This window comes from Lepisma saccharinum, chromosome 1 (assembly GCF_977018435.1).
Source record: "Lepisma saccharinum chromosome 1, izLepSacc3.1, whole genome shotgun sequence".
Classification (NCBI taxonomy): domain Eukaryota; kingdom Metazoa; phylum Arthropoda; class Insecta; order Zygentoma; family Lepismatidae; genus Lepisma; species Lepisma saccharinum.
The window spans coordinates 94,663,655-94,680,368 of record NC_139229.1 but is presented as its reverse complement, the minus strand read 5'-3'; the positions used below and the strand labels follow the sequence as shown (position 1 = coordinate 94,680,368).

The following is a 16,714-nucleotide window of genomic DNA, read 5'->3' as shown; positions in this document are numbered from 1 at the left end:
TAGGTTACATCATTGTTCAGTGAATCAAAATCATGTAATTTTATTTTTAAATATTATGGTCCAAAAATAAGCACATAAAACAAAAATGTATTACTTTTTTACGATCCTTATATCACAACATTAATTTGCAGGAATGTTTGATAGTAGTGATATTGCAAAAGGAGCAGCAGCATTTTCTTCGATGCTTTTCAGTGATCTTCCTAAATTTTCTGCACACTACACAGATTTGCAAAAGGTATTTGTTTTTGAGGCGAGGATATACCACCATAAACAGTGAACAAATCAAAATTAAAAAGTATATAAGGTAACGGTTTCTAAAAACAAAAGAATAATCCGAAGTGTTACAAAGAAACTATGGATTGATTGATTTGCTTTATTTTACTTTGCTTTTTGTGCCACTTTTGGCTCATTTGCGAAGATGGGGATGAGTGATATGATGAATTTGGTGAATGGACACTCAAACATCCATGCCCAGGCCAGGATTCGAACCTGGGACCCCTGGCATCTTAGCATGATGTGCTTACTACTCTGCTATGAGGGCCGGGTAGAACAGATACAGCACATAATATGTGTAACTCTTCCTGAGAGTTGAAAGTGGTGAGAAAAATGGTTTTTCGGGGAGAAAAGGTGAGATTGTTCTCTCCACTTATCTCAAATCAATGAGCCTACATTAGCATATATTGCTTAACCACATTTGGAGGTTAAAGGCACATTTAACAGCCAAAAATACCATACACAAAACGTGTAATTTGGCTGGAAAAAAAAAACTATATTTAGTAATCCAATGTTCTTGGCTGGAGAGTGACAAGTGGTGTAGACAGGTTTCATGGGGGTTGCGCTTCCAACATGCACACCCCTCTTCTATAACTAATCCCTTTGACTCCACCATTTATGTAAATCTGATATACACAGGGTGGTACGTAAGTGTGAAACACTTTTAAAATGCTACAGATAGTCAAACACAAACAAAACATCCCTATACATAATGTAGGAAATAGGGAAAAATTGTTTGGGTATATTTACCAACATGGTAGCCCTCTTGAACTTCAATTTTTGAAGGTGAACATGTAACATATCAAAAGGGGCTACATAATGCTTTTCGTGGTTCGGTAAGTGTTGAAAAATCCATCAAAAACAAACACAGATAGAGAAATACGAACAAGTTGTTCCCTCTGCTACATAAGCATTCCATTTGAGTTTCCATATTTGTAGATTTAAAAGGAAGTTTCCATACTTCTGGACCACCCTGTACACACCACTCAAGAGAGGTAAAAAAAATTATAGAAATCCAAAAGCAGTAGTCAAAAAATGTCTCTCTTAGCTATGTCAGATCATTTAGCTAGTTACAAAATAAGACATGGGAGCCTAGAAGCTCAAAAACGAGACTACAACTCATTGTCTTACCTAAAATGTTCATATTTTCATTATTTTTAGCATTTAAAGACAATGTGTGCTACATTTTTAGAAACTAAAAATGTATATTCTTCTCAGAAAGGTACAGTCATGATTTCTCACAACATACAATTAGAACAAATATAAAGAACAAGAGTGCAATGTTATCAAAAATGCAAGTATGGTGTTAAACACTGAACAATCCCATGAAGCAAAGTGAACAAAATCTTGTTTAAAAGAGCATGCAGTTTTTTTTTAACAAAATGAAAGAAGTAGTGTTAACTTGCAACAAGGCAATGTTTAACAAAATAGTGTGAAAAAAAATCATTGTGCTAGAAGTGTGATTACCTAATACACAACAGAACCTTTCAAGGGTTATATCTTGGCATTCTGTCCATAGTATCAGTGTGGGAAATGTGAAAATTTCCCATCCTGCTTTACTGCGACCAGAAAAGCGTAAAATGCATGGAATCACAAAATTGTGTTTCAGCTACGTACACCGAAGGTGCAAGTTAAAACATCACACTATTGTATTTTTGTGACTTACAGAGCAATGTAAATTTGAAAGCAATTTACATTCAAAGATAAATTTCCATTGCCTAATTTTAGAAAAATAACATGTGCATACACTACCTCCCTCCCTAGAAATTTGAAATTCAATTTACAGAATACCTGAACTAGTACTCTTTGGATTTGTTTAAATGCACATACATATTAGTTGTCATATCATACAGACAAAACCTTCTGAACCAATCAACCTTAAAAAAAAGTGACAATATCACCACATCTCTTACAAAAATGCGTGTGTTATGAACATATACATAATAAATTCTGTCAAAACACTGCAAAAAAAAAATATATATGTATGTACAGTATACACATATACTGAAATAAAAATCACTGTTTTACTACATAAATTATGCAGGGGGAAGAACATGCCGTAATTTACTATATAAATTGAAAGGTAACTAAAAAAAGATCTGGTAAAAACGATCTACCCACCATAAAATGCAACAAAACAATGCTAAAGAAATACGCAGTTCAGGAGTGCATGCCAATAATGTTGAGCTGCTAAGAAAAACAAAATCGAGTTACTACTTGCAAAATCCTAACTGCAAACAAGAAATCAGGCTGTAAACAAACTCAAAAGCAAAAATGACAGACAAGCAAACAGCCTTCGTCTACCTGGTGAGGTGGGATCAATTTCCCAACCTGCAGCTTTTAGTAATCATCAAGGTCAACATCGTCCAGGGGTTCATCCGCCTGGAGCGACTGGAAGTCGACCTTGTAGCGAAGAATGCCTAGGTGAGGGCAAAGAACAGATCAGAGCGTTAAAAAAGAGAAATTATCAGACATTATCCACACACACAAACATACGTTACCAACATGGCGACTCCTATAATGGTATAAGAAGTGAGCCTCTTGCAACCAGCCGATGCTGAACTTACATTTTGTTTTTGTAAACGTGATTTGTGATAGAAGAGTCGACAGTGATGTACCATACACTATGACTCTACATGTAAACTTATTAAAAATTAATTTATAATGCTGTTGGGACGAGAAAATGTTGGCTCATGTCCAGGTGAAAAAAATACTATTTACAGAGGAATGCATATTTATTTTTTCACAGAAACACTAAATGTGAAATAACACATTGTAATTGTATCTAAATGTCTAAATGTGGCCGCGGTGGCTCAGTTGGTAACGCATCTGAGTTGGTAACGCATCTGACTACCATGCTAAAGGTCCCGGGTTCGATCACCGGCCGGTTCATATCCGGGAACTTTTCTAACGTTGGAAGCGGCCCCGGCACCCACCCAGCATCTAACAACATGGGTACCTGGGGGAAACCCTGGGGGGTAAAGGCGGTCAGGGGCGTGGTGCTGATCACATCACCCCCACTCATGACCGGATCAAGAAAGTGTGGGGCGTTACCCCCTATACGCCTTCATGGCGTGGTGCTAAGCACAGGGGAACACTTTACTTTACTTTTTATTGTATCTAAAGATATCTGTTTGGAGGTTACACAGAGATAGGTAATTAACTCTGATAAACTTACTTCTCATTTTTCCACGTAAATTTATCACAGTTAATTACACATTGTAATGTTAATTTTTCATGGTTTTGAAAGGTGTGAAGTGCATATTCCTACCACGTTTTGTGGTGAAATGAAATATTTTATTTACCAACGTGGCTCTTTCTGAAGTCTGAATTATGCAGGGAGTTATAAAAAGCAAAAAATGGACTCCCCAATTGAGCTCATGATGATGGGTCAACTGTGAAATTATTTGAGCTTCCACTGGAAATCAAACCCATGACACTTTGCACCAAGGGGGACAGCACTTATCATTTGGCTCAGCTCATTTTGTTTGACACTCGAGTGTAAAATTGTAACTGTTATGAACAATACACGGTACTTCTCACTACAACAATTGAAATGCAGGATAATTTTATTTCATTACAACATCCATTGTTAAGTTCACCCTCATCATCATGATTACAGTGTCTACATTTACTCTGATAAGTTTACTTTTCATTTTTCCGTGCAAATTTTCTTTGCGATCGATTTCATCACCCGTCTGGTGACTCCATCAGACAAGTAAAAAAGCCTGGAAAAATGAAAAGTAAACTTTCTTTGTGTAACCACCGAAGAGATATCTTTATGTCTACATTGCCTACACAGAACGTAGACAATTGTTGTTTGCGGACTGACGCACATCACTGATCACCACACGGCTAAGCTCTTGTAATATGTATGAAGGAAACTTGTCAATCTCAGGTTGTACCTCCTGCATGTATACGATTTCTAGCTGATACCACCTGTTGGTATTCTACAAACATTGGTGCTAAATTTTTCCTATCAGGCTAGAAGTCAGCACAATAGTAGAAGATTGTGCAAGACAAATCTCACTAAATCAAAACTGACATGCATTTGGTTGGGGGGGGGGGGGGTATTCTATCCGTATCTGCTGATCTATGTATACCAGTTTATTATAGTGGAACCACAGGCAAAAAAGCCTGCGCAGACCCGTGACTCCTGTGCACCGTACTCCTTGAGGCAGGGTGAACCATGCTTCCTTATGGCCTGAGCTGAAAGGATAGATGGAAAGGTGCACGAACAATTTTAGCCGAAGGTTCTTTTGTTTTTGGTCGCTCTATAATACAATTGCTGATAATTTGGGTTGAGCAGATGACACTTGCAATAACTATTACCAACTCCCACATTACCGACCCTGATATATGAAAATTGCAACAATTCAAAGTATTTCACAAATTACAAATTCTAATTCCCAACATTCTTTTGAGCTACCTTACAAAAATTAATTAAAGTGCTTTTGTTTTCATATGAAAAAGTTGAAAACTGGAGTTATATTCGCATCAGTGTAAATACTCCAAAAGAGAGAAATAAGCAAGTATTCAAATTTTATCCATAAACCCCATTGTTAGTATAAAGCATTTAATAGGATCTGCAAAGAGGCATGTTTTGTTATGCAAGAAATGTAACTGATATGAATTGGTATAAAATTCCAAACAACTGCTGGCAACGAAGTAATTTGTTCCTTGGAATTTCAGACTGATTCATTTCAGTTTTAAAGTAAGTGAATTACTAAGCAATGCTTACATTTCAAGAATTACAAGAAGGTTCAATATACCACCACTACCGCATGCACTACCTGTCATGACATCCTAGATAGAGCAGAAACAACACTAATACCAACATACTGGTATTGTATTGTATTACATTATGCTTATTTTACATAGTTTTTCAACCTCTAAGGGAGTTCGCAAACTGAAGTCTCAGCTACATGCTATGCACTTCCTTTTTGTTGCAAAAACACTAACATATGAAAGCATTCATACTAGGGACAGGATACATTAGTGATCCAACAGTATATTCTGGTTTTGGAATATTAGTGTGTTGCTTGATTTGCTTTACTTTCCTTTTTGTGCCACTTTTGGCTAATTTGCGAAGATGGTGATGGTGACTGACGATACGATGAAATTGATGAATGGACACTCGCAAACATCCAGGATGGGATTCGAACCCGGGACCCTTGGCATCGTAGCACGACGTGCTAACCTACCAGTGTGTTGGTTTTTAATACAAATTGTGAATTATTTTACCCTCATGAGACTCATTTCTCTTAAGTAAAATTCTGCAATTTTGTTTTTTATTTTAGAAATACAAGAGTTTAAATCACGTATCTTTGTTTCATAAAGTTAATCTCGAAATTTTCACTTTTTTCTTTCCAAAGCAAAACAAAAAGAAGCAGGTCAACACTTTTCATGGAAAATTTCTAATCTTATTCATAAAATATCGGTATTCCTTATTGGGAATTTAAATGTCATCAGTCTCTAATAGACACAGAAGTCACATAACAATATAGCATGTGTAAACGTTTTCTTCAGTTTCTGCGTAACTTATGCCTCTTGCTTCCATGAAGCACGTAGATGCAACATTTGGGCTGAGAGTGCCCTAAGTTAATCACATTGATACAGTAATTAGATGAAAGAACAGCACAGACAAATTTCCATGCCTGGTTGTGACAAACCCAGAACCTGTAGGCAACAGTTTAACAGCCAAAGTCTTTGAAGTGATTGTAACTATCAATATCTATCAAGGAATATAACAGTATCGCATACAATTACTCGGTATAATTACAAAGTACTGCATTTGCATTGGTTCAGCCACATATCATTGTGTTCTAACCACCATGTGAACACTTTTTTGATAATTTAAAGCAAAACTTTTAATACACGTAACTATCACAACTGCAATTATACAGTGCATTTCTATATTCCAACATTTTAGCCCGGCTCTTACAACATCAGAGAAAAGGTGACTTGTCTATCCCTGAACATCTAGCAACTGAGTTGCTACTCCACTGCAGTTCTGTCCACTCGCACAATAGACACGAAGATCTAATCACCACGAAGCCCAGAATGAAATCGATTGGACATGACAAATAAGGGAGATTCAACAGCAAAGTGACAAGGAACTCATACTGCAGTCATTTGAAGACAACGACCCATGCAGACTTGTGTCGCTTGTCACTTTGGTACAAAATCTCCAAATACTGCCTTTGAAGGAATCTCGAAAATCAAACATATCTTCAGCAACACCACACAAATACCTAAGTAAGGTGGAAACATGAAAAGTCATCATTTGAGCCTGTTTGAAATATGAATAGGGAAATTATATTTAAAAGATATATAAATACCAAAGCATTTGGAGCAGAGGAGAAACTACATGTGTCCATAAAATTAGACAACTTTACATTTTTAAGATAATACATTAATTCACAGAAATCTCTGGATGCAATACTGTTTAGCGTAAACTGTGACAACATGGTTAAACATAGACGGGAATAGGACTTCAAAATGGATACACAGTACACCAACTCTCTACATGGTGCAGCAAAGCAGAAATGCAAGTACGACAACCTAACCTACTCCATCCTGCCAGCATTGATAAAGCTAAATGGATTGCCTTCCCTTGCCACCAGACTACATCCAACCGCCTAGCCAAGACTTTGAAACAATAGGACATAAAAAACTCGCGCACACAAACCAATGAACAAAATAGCCAGTGCCCTAAGCAAACACAAGAGATCATTCGTGGCATTCGCACTACATTGGCAGATCCATCAGATCTGTCAACAAGAGTATACAACAGCACTTAGCGGATGCAAAGAAGTCCCTACCCACTACCAGACTAGCAAGGCACCTCAAGTTCAACAAACACAGGATCCTAGATGTTTCAGTTAGGCATACATTACACACTTTATTCGACACCAAAATCAAAGAGACACATGCAATTATGCATGAGCTGAATATAGACAGCGGTCAGGCTCATCATGTTTGACTCCCGCTATTACAACAGCTCAAACCCATCACCTGCAGCAGATGAAATGGCTACACCAGCACCACTGGCAGTAGTCGAGGAAACAAGAACAGGAACCGGAAGTCAACCTAACAGCAAAGCATCGAGTTCCCAAGTCAATGGTGGCAGAGGCCACCGAAATTAATAGAACATTTACAAGTAAGTTTCACGGATATATCTTTAGTAACTCGCTTACGTCTTATAATATCAACCACGTTGTTTATTCCCCTCAATATGAATAGATGTTACATTATGAAAAATCACATTCAAAAATTAATACATGCATATAAAACATAATGGTATTTTTAGCATCGTGCAGTCTTCTGTGATCATAGTGAAAAGTAATAACATTGCTGGTAGGACTAAACAGTGTGTTGGTATAAAGCTGAAAAATGTTAATCCTTTAGGAGCACTGTTGCCACGGTATCTGCACATCTGTTCACAATTGGATTGCTTCAGAGGTTTATATTATTCTGAAGTCTTTTTAATAGCTATGATACAAAAATTGCATCAGGGATTTAGGTTTCTTTCCATTTGATGCTTGGACCAGGCAACACTGCATTGTAAATGATGCCACATCATGTACGCAGGAACTAATTATCTGCATCCACTGTTTTCCTATACTTCCAGGCTGGTAGTAAAGGCAAGTTTCCAGTCAACACTATGGTTGTTATATACTGCTACGGAAGGGGTAATAGATTCACCATTTAGTATGTGTATAAGCTGCGAGATCAAAGAAAAAAGCCATTAGAACATGTTAATGTTGAATTGTACAGAGATACAATGGAAGAAGTTGTGCTTGAACCACTGTTCCATCTGCATCCACATACACACACACAACAAGCAACATTCTCCATTAACAATACTATAAGGAACAAAAGCAAAACTCACCTCCTATTCCACCGAACCCTCTCACGAACTGTGATCCTTCCTGGGACTTGTCTGTAATAATCTCTAGCGTGGCACCAAAGCTCTTATAGTTGTTTGCTAACCATTCCAAGAGTGGTTGACACTCCACTAACTCTAATTCAACTCCAGTCTGTAAAACAAACAAAAAAAAGTTTATAAGCTCAATATGTGGGGACCCCAACTCACAAATCTGTTCCAAGCGTACTGACATTTTCTGAAGCTAAATCTAGCATTTCATATTTTTATTTGATGTCACTTATTCTCCACTTTTATCTAATTGCAACGATGAGGATGAGTGGATTAAATTTATGAAGGGACACTCACCAACACCCTGCCCAGGTTATGGCATAACCAGGATTCAAACTGTGTGTTCAGTGGCAAGTCTGAAAGTTGATCACTTAACATAATCGGCAGTAATGCTGCAATATTAAAGTTTGCCACAAGGACTACACAACATGCAGCCTTTGCCCCTTCATAGATGTTAAATATGAAAACAATATGAACTGTTTGCATGCATCTTTTCTATCTTCCGTTTTCTCAAATTGCAAAAGTTTTCAAAATCCTTGTAAAATGGAAGAATGTACACTTCAACTGTTCAACCCTATAAAGAGTGCCACTTATTTCGAATTGTCATTTTAAGGCCACTTTATGCACATAGGCTGATTGGGACTGGATCTACAGTTTAAAGTGGAATCTGGACTACTGTGCAATGTGCCTCCACCAGGTATCGAACCCAGGAACTCTCAATTAAGTGCCACTTTATGTGAACAGGAGTTTACAATAAACCAAAATTTACCTCCTTGTCTGTGAAGTGTGTTTTGTCTTTCTCTTGCTCTGGTGTCAGATGAAGGATCTTCTCTTCGCCTGATGTGTGGTTCTTCAGTACATATCTTTGAATATCTAAATTTTCCCAACATATCAACGTCTCTACAGATCCCAACTCCAAGGCTCTCAAGGTATCATCTACACCGAAGCAATACTTTCCAGTGTCCTGACTGATTTCATCGAAATACCGACCTGGAAAGAAAAACAGTTGAAAATTATGTCAATGTGGGAGTGTATCAATATTGATAAAGCAAAGATACAAAATGTATTTATTCCGTATTTTATGCAGATGGGCCGAAATGAAATTTTGGCCGATACTGATAAAGTACCGACATAAAATTTACCAATACAGATATTCTACCAATCCGATATAAAATTAGAAATGGTCCTTGAAGAACCTGAAATGTTCAGTGATCTCCTTAATAAATATGTGTTTCGAGGTGAATGCAGTGCAAAAGAAGTTGAATATTTAGACAATTACTATTTTGAGAAAGTAGGGCATCGAGATTATCCATAAAAATTACAACAAAATGGCAGAATTTTGCACTAAATTATAAGATATTTATCAATATATCGGATCGGTAAAATAATCTGTAATTTTACAGATAAACCGATACACTGATATGCCTATATCGGCCGATACCGATAGAGTACTGATTAATTGGTCCCATGCCTAGTATTTTACATTAAGAAATGAATGGTGTATCTGCCTCATTAATTTATGTAAATAAGTGAGAAGTAACACACAGGTTTCACATCCAAGTGATAATCGACAGGTAGCAATAGATTTGCTGCCCAGTTCACAAAATGTCAATTTTTTATAGTAACATTTGACCAGTGAAATTATCTGCTATTTTATTGATAAAGCAATATGCTTATGTAAGTCAATGTAAATTAGCCTATGCATTTCTAATTTCTTTATTGGAAATTTCAATAAAACAATACTAGAACAATTTTACACTAAAATTGTAGCAACAAATAAAAGATTGACCATCTAAAACTGTGTACAGGCCACAAAAAATCGTCAGGGAAGATTATTGAATAGGTCAACTGTAAAAGAAAATCATTTTACCAGAACTAATTTCTGGACTAGTCTGAAAATATCTTACAAAAATAGGCACTAGATAATGTGGGATGCTTGAAGGAAGGAAGGGAAAAAAGAAAAGATGACTGATCTGAAACCAAACACTGGAAAGAAATTCAAATATTTGGAAAAAAACTCACCTATTAGCTTCTTCTCTTGTATAAATTTTACATTGTGCAATGACTCTGCTGCCAACTCTATGGCCTGATTGAAACCATTTTCTCCACCATAGGACACATCTACTAGCTTGATCACTCTGGTTTGTAACCTCTGAAAAATACAATTAGGCCCAGAAATGGGATCAAGTCTAATTTTATCTTTACTACACTGTTAACCCTTTCACAATTCGTTCTTTTATCTTTTCCCTGGAAAAGAACCAAAGTCTGTCCAAAAATAGAGAAAGCACAAGGTATGTGATGTCATTTCATAACATTTTTATGTTGATAACAGACAGTGAAATACCAATTGTTTTTTATAGCCTACTAACAAGCCTTGGCCTGAGCCAGTAGTGGCTTCTGCCTATTCACACGTGCACACCCAAATAAATTTGTAATGCAAATCATTATTATAATACTTATTCATTGAACTCTATCTCCTTTGAAACATCAAGTGTTCCCAGGCCCCTCCACCAAGAGAGATGGTGGAGAAGTCTGTGATCCGTGATATCAACCCGCGTAGACCAGGCTGCAATCGGGGCTTGAACACAATGGTAGTTTCGCTCGCTATGATGCTGTTGCAGCAGTCGCGTAGAGGATGCTGATTGGGTGTTTTGGCTTGAGTGCCATGTGTGGGGAGGTTGCATCATTTAGAAACGCTGTGAACGCAGCGATCTTTATGCGAGTAAATGTAGTGTTGCAAACCCATCCTATTGGAGATCGTGTGTTGCAGTTGATGCAACCCATACATTATCGCAAATTGAGGGATTTTTTTTTTATGAAAGGGAAATTTCGATGGTATATTGTCCAGAGCATAACAGGGGAAGAAAAGGAGGAGAGGTGTTCTCTGAGGGCCGGGAAGAATGGGATAACATTCTCGGTGTGGAATGAGAAGGAACTGGAGAAGTGTTAAGTACTGCATGTAGTTGGTGGGTTCCATGTGGAAGGATGTTTCAAATTACTTTCATTCGTCTACTGTTATGGGATGTGTCGATATAAAATTTTGGATGATACCAATAAAGTACCAAGTGGTCCTTGAAGAATCTGAATGGTTCATTGACCTCCTTAATAAACATATGTTACAAGATAACTGCAATGCAAAAGAAGCTATGGCACAATATTGCACCAAATTATAAGATGTTTATAGATACAAGGGGTGTATAATAAGTTTGTGCCCTGACCCACTTCCAGTTGTGTCTGATTAACCAAAATCTGTAGTATTACTCATGTATCCTTTCTTTGTGTACATTTCAAGTTTCAAGCACGTATCTAATAAACCTTTTGTGTCCGAGGTGTAAACATAACAGAAGGTTGAAGCTATATTGGAAAATTGAGCCTTCAAAGTTGCAATCAAGTATCTACTGTTGAAAGGTCTATCACCTCAAGAAGTCCACAGTGATATGGTTCAGACATTAAGGGATACAGAACCTTCATATTCCATGGTAAAGAAGTGGCAGAGGGAATTCAGCTGCGGTTGTGAGTTATGTGAAGATGAAAAACGTACTGGAAGACAATTAACAGCCATTACCCAGGAAACTATTGATTGTGTGCAACAACTTATAAAACACTGATAGGACATTCACTACTAGGACACTTGTTCACATCGGCATATCAAATGGTAGCATTCATACCATTCTAACTGGTCACTTCAGATTAAAAAAAAAAAGTAGTTGTTGGGTACTTCGAATGTTGACACATGCATCCTATTATTTAATATGGCATTTTGACGGGGCCTGGCTGGATGAACTTATTAAGCAGGAAAACATATAATGCAGGAATGTAAAATCGGGGTTACAGTGTACTAACAAAGTAAACGGACTGAAAGAATTGTGTTTCTCTCCAGGCACTTTTCTATTCCTTCCTCGATAGAAGAAAAAGCTAAACTGTGAAAAATTTGCTTGGGGGCATTTGTAAAGGTATGAATTAATTTGGATTAATAAAAGTTGCAATTTTTCACGTCTATAGAGAAATATCCACATAGAATTCACGCACAATTCCCGGTGAGTAGTCATCCTATAAACTAAAGGAAGAGCTGCGTGGTAAGAAATTTTAACAATGATTCTGATGTCATGGACAATGTGGAGGGGTGGTTACAGGAGCAGGACAGAACATTTTATTGTACTGAAATTGCAGCTTTAGAAAAACGTCTGTAAGTGTCTGGCACTCGGAGGGGACTATGTCGAAAACTGATGGAAGAAATTTACTGATACCACTACCTGAAGTGGGTCAGGGCACAAACTTATTCTATGCCCCTCGTATATCTGACCAGTAAAATTATTGGTAAAAAGGTAAAGGTAAAGTGTTCCCCTGTGCATAGCACCACGCCATGAAGGCGTATAGGGGGTGTGGGGGTAACGCCCCACACTTTCTTGATCCGGTCGTGAGTGGGGGTGATGTGATCAGCATCACGCCCCTGACCGCCTTTACCCCCCAGGGTTTCCGCCAGGTACCCATGTTATTCGACGCTGGGTAGGCGCCGGGGCCGCTTCCACCGTTAGAAAAGTTCCCGGATTTGAACCGGCCGGGGATCGAACCCGGGACCTTGAGCATGGTAGTCAGACGCGTTACCGACTGAGCCACCGCGGCCACCTAAAAATTATTGGTAACTGTGCCAATAGAGTTCAGAATAATCTGTCCCATCCCTAGTACACTCACATCTAGGAAGTGATTAGATTGGTGGAGTGGATCCTTATGAAATTGAAAGAGCTGAAGATGGTTTTCCTTGTGTCCAGAATATAAAAATGTCGATAACAAGAGTCAAAGGAGTGGTTTCAAGGATTCGGTATCCAGGTACTCTTGATTACTTGTCTCTGCCAACTACAGCTGAACTTTTCCAGTATTTGGTGAGTGTTTCATGTTTTCTTTTCACTTGCTACGTGTATGTCTATTAATGATTGGGTCTCCCAATAGCATAAAGTATTGATGTCAACATGTAATCAAGGGGTTCCAGGTTCAATTCAGACACAATTATACCAATGAGAAGTTCACAAGTAATGTAAAATTAATTTTGACATTTCTCAACATATCACAACTTGCTCTGAGACTAGGTTTACGCAGTCATAAGTCAAATTATACATGATACACTTAGAAGCCAGAAAACAAATACAATGGACTCTCTTTCATTCAAACTCATGTTTTTTCCCCCTGAAATCATCTTTATCATACTATTTGATATTATTTACAAAAAATATTTAAAAATCTCTGTGAATGTGTTTATAATATGTAATATACTTAGGCTCACTTTAGACGAAAGTATTTCCCTTAGCATTTACGCCATGACAAAAATGCTACCGTGTAAAGTGAAAAATCTTATGGCATTTCAGATGTCATGCACATCATGGCATCTTTCATGACATTTCTCAAGGATAGAACCCATCCTATTTCCGTAGCATAACCAACCAGAAGTGACCTCTAGGTCACGAGAGCAATTGTAATGTCGGACGCGTGAGATGTAAACAATGTATCACTTCACATTTTTAAAAGCCGACAACTATTCAACAGAGAGAAATCAAGTTTCCTATAAAACGTTATTAGGTATAAAGCAATGGCACTGCTTAAATGCATACTTTACAACGTTTACTGTACACACATTGAAGAATATTTTAGTTGTTTCAAATGTAAACACAGTGCACTGAGCATAGATGGTGTAACTCAATGTGCCTTTCATGCTGTATATGTTATATAGGGATGGGCCGATATGAAATTTTGGCAGATACCGAAAAAGTAACCGATATAAAATTTACCGATCAGATATAAAATTAGAAATGGTCCTTGAAGAACCTGAAATGTTAATTCATCTCCTTAATACGAGGGTGGTTTGAAAAGTTATCGGAATCACCACCAGATGTCAGTGCTAGGACAACGAGGTTCCCGCATAGTAATAGGCCATCCTTTATTCATAAACACGTGGCGCGTCAGTGTTCTGGGTAGAGATCTGTGGTGCAGACATCACTTTGTAGTTGTTCCCGTGCAGTGCTTTGTGAAGATGGAAAAAAATCGAGATTCGAGCGGTGATTAAGTACTTCGTAAAGAAAGGTATGAAAGCAAAGGAAATTCATGCCGATTTTCTGAACACACTGGGGGGGACTGCTCCTTCATATTCAACTGTTGCAAAGTGGACAAATGAGTTTAAATTTGGTCGGAACAGCTTAGAAGATGATCCACGTAGTGGTCGCCCAAAATGTGATACTACCCCAGAAATTATTGAAAAAGTGCATAAATTGGTCATGGAGGATCGCCGACTGAAAGTGAGTGAAATTGCTGAAGCTATAGGAATGTCATCCGAATGGGCATATCACATTTTAACAGTTGAATTGGATATGAGAAAATTATCTGCAAGATGGGTGCCGCAACTTTTAACACAGGACTATAAACGCATCAGAGTGGACATTTCCGAACAATGTTTGACTCGTTTTAAGAGAAACCAAACAGATTTTTTGCGCCGGTTTGTGACGACAGATGAAACGTGGGTCCACTACTATACCCCACAGACAAAACAACAGTCAAAGCAGTGGAATCATGTTGATTCACCACCACCAAAGAAAGCAAAGGCAATACGGTCGGCCGGAAAGGTAATGGCGTCAGTGTTTTGGGATGCGAAAGGGATTCTGTTGATCGATCTTCCCACTGGTCAAACAATTACGGGACAATACGCTAATCTCCTCGACCAACTAAAGCATAAGATACGGGAAAAGAGGCCAGGTTTGGCAAGAAAGAAAATCATCTTGCATCAGGCCATTGCGCGCCCTCACACAAGTGTCGTTGCCATAGCAAAAATTCATGAACTTGGTTACGAATTGTTGCCACATCCGCCTTATTCGACTCCCTCAGACTTCCATCTTTTCCCCAAACTCAAAAGTTTCCTCGGTGGACGGAGATTCTCTTCAAAGGAAGAACTAATAGCCGAAGTTGACACGTATTTCACAGGCCTGGAGGAATCTAATTTTCGAGATGGGATCAAGGCATTGGAACATCGCTGGACCAAGTGCATTAGTGTACAGGGAGACTACATTGAAAAATAAAAAAAAATCACTGTTGTAAGTCGTTTCTTTCTATTCCATTCCGAGAACTTTTCAAACCACCCTCGTAAATGTGTGTTTTGAGGTGACTGCAGTGCAAGAGAAGCTAAATATTTAGACATTTACTTTTTAGAAAGAAGAGCATGGAAAGTATCCATAAAAATTACAACAAAATGGCAGAATTTTGCAGTAAAGTATAAGATATTTATCGATATATCGGATCGGTAAAATTGGTAATTTTACCAATAAACTGATACACCGATATGCCTATATTGGCCAATACCAATAGAGTACTGATTAATTGATACCATCCCTAATGTCATACATTGTAATCGCAAAAGCTAGCCGAAAAGTTCCATGAAATGCTTCCGTGTAAAGTACTCTCTGCTATAAGATTTCTGGAAGCATTTACATTGCATTTATGCTAGCAAAGTGCTGAAGGAAATGCTTTCGTCTAAAGCCGAAATTAATAAGCCAACCGAAATGTGAAGATGTGCCTACCTATGAATTCCATGCTAGAAGTTGTAATTTGAATATAGAAATCAGTCTTTTACACTAGTGAAATAAGTGAATGCTGTGGGACAAAAAAAATGCAACCAACTAATGTATTTGAATTGATTTGACACATTTTGGAAGAAAAAAAGCAAAAAGGACACCAAAAAAATGTTTTTCCAACCACTTCCAACTCTAGTAGCAATACTGGGGAATGTTTAGCATTACTGTAGTTGCAATGTTTGTACTCCTCAGCAAAATAAGGTAATCAATTTCTTAATGATTTTAGCAGTTAGTAGAAAACCCATGCAAAACTAGGTACAAATAATATCATATTTTCCCATTTCTTCATGTAAAAAATATAAATCGAAATATACTTACGGGATCAAACATGTCAGACTGACTAAGTTCAGTCTTGAAATCCGCACTTCCTGCCAAAATAAGTCCTGCAATGTTCGGTTTATCACTTGCAATGAAAAGTTGAGTGGCTACTTCTGCTACCTTCCTTACATAGTTATGCCTTTTCTCCATTCTTAATCTGGCAAATCGAAGAGCAGACTGACCTCCTCTTCCTACAAGAAGACAGTAGGTTATAAGCTTTTCCCCTCTACTTAAGCTTAGTGCGCTTTCATGTTGCAGCACCTAACCTTGAAAATAAAACTAATTACAACTATCACTCACAAACCACATTCAGTTATATAAAGCAAATAATAAGATAACTGAATTCATGAACAGAACTACTCTTTAATACGGAATGAAGTTCCTTGTGGGTGATTAGTAACAATGAATTTCTATCCAAACAATGGTTATTACAAAAACCTGAAACATCACTTTGTTAACTTTTTACATGAAATTTGAACACTGTGGTTTTGTAACTGGATTGAATTCCCAGTTCTGGTTCGGTATACCTAAGTATATAGTGATTTAAAACGAATCTTTGGCAAATGTATTCCGT

General features: G+C 37.6%; 1 protein-coding gene across 2 annotated transcripts in view; it reads right to left on the bottom strand.

Moving 5' to 3' along the window:
• eRF1 (eukaryotic release factor 1) overlaps positions 1-16,714 on the bottom strand; it is a 36,326-nt gene that overhangs the window by 3,042 nt on the left and 16,570 nt on the right. The window contains exons 5-9 of one of the 2 annotated variants that reach the window (XM_083134725.1): positions 16,141-16,331; positions 10,235-10,364; positions 8,982-9,202; positions 8,168-8,315; positions 2,578-2,693 (exon numbers count right to left, since the gene is read on the bottom strand). In XM_083134725.1, coding sequence (XP_082990851.1) covers positions 2,614-2,693; positions 8,168-8,315; positions 8,982-9,202; positions 10,235-10,364; positions 16,141-16,331 — 770 coding nt within the window. In that variant the 3' untranslated portion in view covers positions 2,578-2,613. The remainder of the gene's footprint in view (positions 1-2,577; positions 2,694-8,167; positions 8,316-8,981; positions 9,203-10,234; positions 10,365-16,140; positions 16,332-16,714) is intronic. The other variant, XM_083134720.1, reaches the window with a different exon arrangement.